The sequence below is a fragment of the Dendronephthya gigantea genome, unplaced genomic scaffold, assembly GCF_004324835.1.
Source record: "Dendronephthya gigantea isolate DGI-Jeju-01 unplaced genomic scaffold, DenGig_1.0 000094F, whole genome shotgun sequence".
In the NCBI taxonomy this organism is placed as follows: domain Eukaryota; kingdom Metazoa; phylum Cnidaria; class Anthozoa; order Malacalcyonacea; family Nephtheidae; genus Dendronephthya; species Dendronephthya gigantea.
The window spans coordinates 996506-999133 of NW_021163104.1; the positions used below are offsets into that span (position 1 = coordinate 996506).

General features: G+C 34.5%; 1 protein-coding gene across 1 annotated transcript; it reads left to right on the forward strand.

Moving 5' to 3' along the window:
* Positions 1 to 441: 441 nt before the first annotated feature.
* LOC114533775 lies at positions 442 to 2628 on the forward strand. The gene is made up of 3 exons (XM_028555370.1): positions 442 to 587; positions 830 to 941; positions 2027 to 2628. The coding sequence occupies exons 2-3, from the start codon at positions 845 to 847 to the stop codon at positions 2449 to 2451; spliced, it is 522 nt and encodes a 173-aa protein (XP_028411171.1). The 5' UTR covers positions 442 to 587; positions 830 to 844; the 3' UTR covers positions 2452 to 2628.

Below are 2628 nucleotides of genomic sequence, written 5' to 3' on the forward strand. Positions count from 1 at the left end.
ACTCAAAACGTATGTTTTCACCATTTGCGGAATGAACACTCTATTAGAGCAGATATAGACGCTCTAGAAGTAAAAATTTAAAGCAGGATTGATTAACAGCACCGTGACAATGGACAATCTAAAGTGTACGTGACTGTATTGAAGAAACTTTTCTTAACCTGCTGAGCAATTATAAGTATACAGCCAAACTGTCTGTATAACATTGTTTAAAACCAGTGGTGTAGTTAACATCGATAAGGGCGGGGGGGCAATATTAATATCTGTGAAGTGACTGTAAAGACAATACATTTCCAAAGAAATTGATAAAGCAGAGCATGAATATATATACTATATATGAATAAGTATTAGTCTATTCGTCTGTTATATAATTCAATTGTATTATTAATAATACTATTCGGCTGTTATATAACTATAACAAGAAATCTTGTATCGTTCTTGTTATTGTTGTTTATAAAAACGCTTGCGACATCTTCAGTTGATATCATTTATCACAGCATCAGAGCCGAAGAAACAGCAGAAGAAAAAAACGGGAAAAAGAACAATTGGTTAAAAGCTCGTTGACACAAAGATATATCAGTCCCCAGAAAGTAAGTACTAAAAGTTCACGTCTCTCAAATTTGCTTATTCATTTTACATGAAATATTTCAAAGTAAATTTTACGTTAACTTCTTTGGAAATACCTTGATTTTGATTTGACAATGTTTATAGTTTCTTTAGGGTTCATCGCGTGCATGGTTGACTTTCAAATATCATTAAGTTATGTATTCTAAAAAAATATATAGCTAGAGTAAAATTGTTTCGTCATCTTTTCACATTTACCAAAATATAGATTTGAAACTTAAAAATGAAGAAAACGTTGGTTACTGTGGTCATTTTGGCACTTTCTGTTGCTTTGGGGAGCAGTTTCAAAGTCGAAAATCGCTTTCGCCGGTCAGAGAAAGGTAAAAGATAATTCGCATTTCGCATGGACAGATTAAAATCACTAACTAGAATTATGCTACAATTATTGCGAAGTTTGGGCATGCAATTTTAAAATTGGAAAGATTAGATATATATTATTTTGATGGTGATCAAATTTGGGTCCTTCGTTACTCAAGAGCCTTAATTTGTAGTAAGTGTTGCCAATATAATGGAATTAGTTCTTCCTGCATGTGACAGCAAGTTTGCGTATATATATATATATATATATATATATATATATATATATATATATATATATATATATATATATCAGCTAAATATAATGCTGAATATCGCCCGGTGATATGATAACTGTTCAAAAACAAGGAAAGTAAGTATTTTCAATACCTAATTATCGCTTTTTTTATTTTTTCACACACCTTTTGAACATGCAACATGTAGCTGACACGATAAGTACACCTTACTACGTTACTGCGTGATTGATCGTGATATTAATGAATGTGATCACGTCTAGCATGATGAACGAAACTGAAGAGGTTGACGCGGTGGCTGTGTGTATTTTGTTGTGGGTTGAAGTGAAAATCCGAGTTGAAAATTGGGAAATATTCACCATTTTCGCAATGTTTGGCTTCAGTCCCATATATTTTAATCAGCTGATAATATAGTTTTAGTTCTATTCACAATAATTATCGATGAATGCAAATAATTTTGTTTTTCTGATATGAACAGTGCACTAGGCAACTGCGACGCTTGCACATGCACCCTTACAATTTTTATCTGCATGCGTGGAAATGGCGTATGTTATACTGACAGCCGAACTTTAAACTAAGCGAGACATTACATGCACTCGCATTGATTACCATTAATCCGCAGTATAATATCGACGTGTAATTTTAGTATAATATATGGACGTGCAGGTCTGTAAGTGCGGTCAGTTCAACAATTCAAAGCAACTGTGGCTGTAATGAGATCAGGGTCCAGGGACACAAGAACCCGAAGGCCTGTGCCATTGTTACAATATTACATATAGTAACATATATACAGAACATGTTTAAACAAACATTCTCTATTTCTCACCACCGTATTATTATATTTTTTCTTTCAGAGGCAAAGGTAGAGGAGAAGGAAGTGATTACACTCACAGACGTCGACAACTCTGCTGTTCCCAAAAAGGAATCCAAAGTAGAGCAAGAACTAAAAGATGCCAAATTGGAAGAAATTGGTTTCTCAAAAAGCTACAGATACTCCAAGGTGGAAGAAAACGGTGTTGTGCGGCGTAAGAAATTCATCAGGTATTCTAAAACGATCTTGTGTGTGAACGAGAAAGCAGAACGAAGAGAAATGGAGAAACGACTTCCAAAGCACTACATTTCCAGAAAATTGAACGAAGATCTCGACGAGGAAATGAAGCAGAAACCAGTCGCCAACCCAAAACAAAAGTTTTGCGACTTGGGCATCGAAATTGAGCTTCGACCAGACGGCCGAAAGAGATTTTTCTTCTTCTGCATTGGTATTATTTTTGTGTGGTGAAATCACTATTCATGGTTTCGTGCACTATGTTAGAAGATGATTGAACTGTAGGCAACCTTCTATCCTTATTAGTACTGGTAGTATATATTCGGCTCCATTCAATTACAATTTAATTACGTAACAATCTAATTATAGCAGGCAATAACTCGATTGTGTAACGTTTTTGTCTTCAAGATC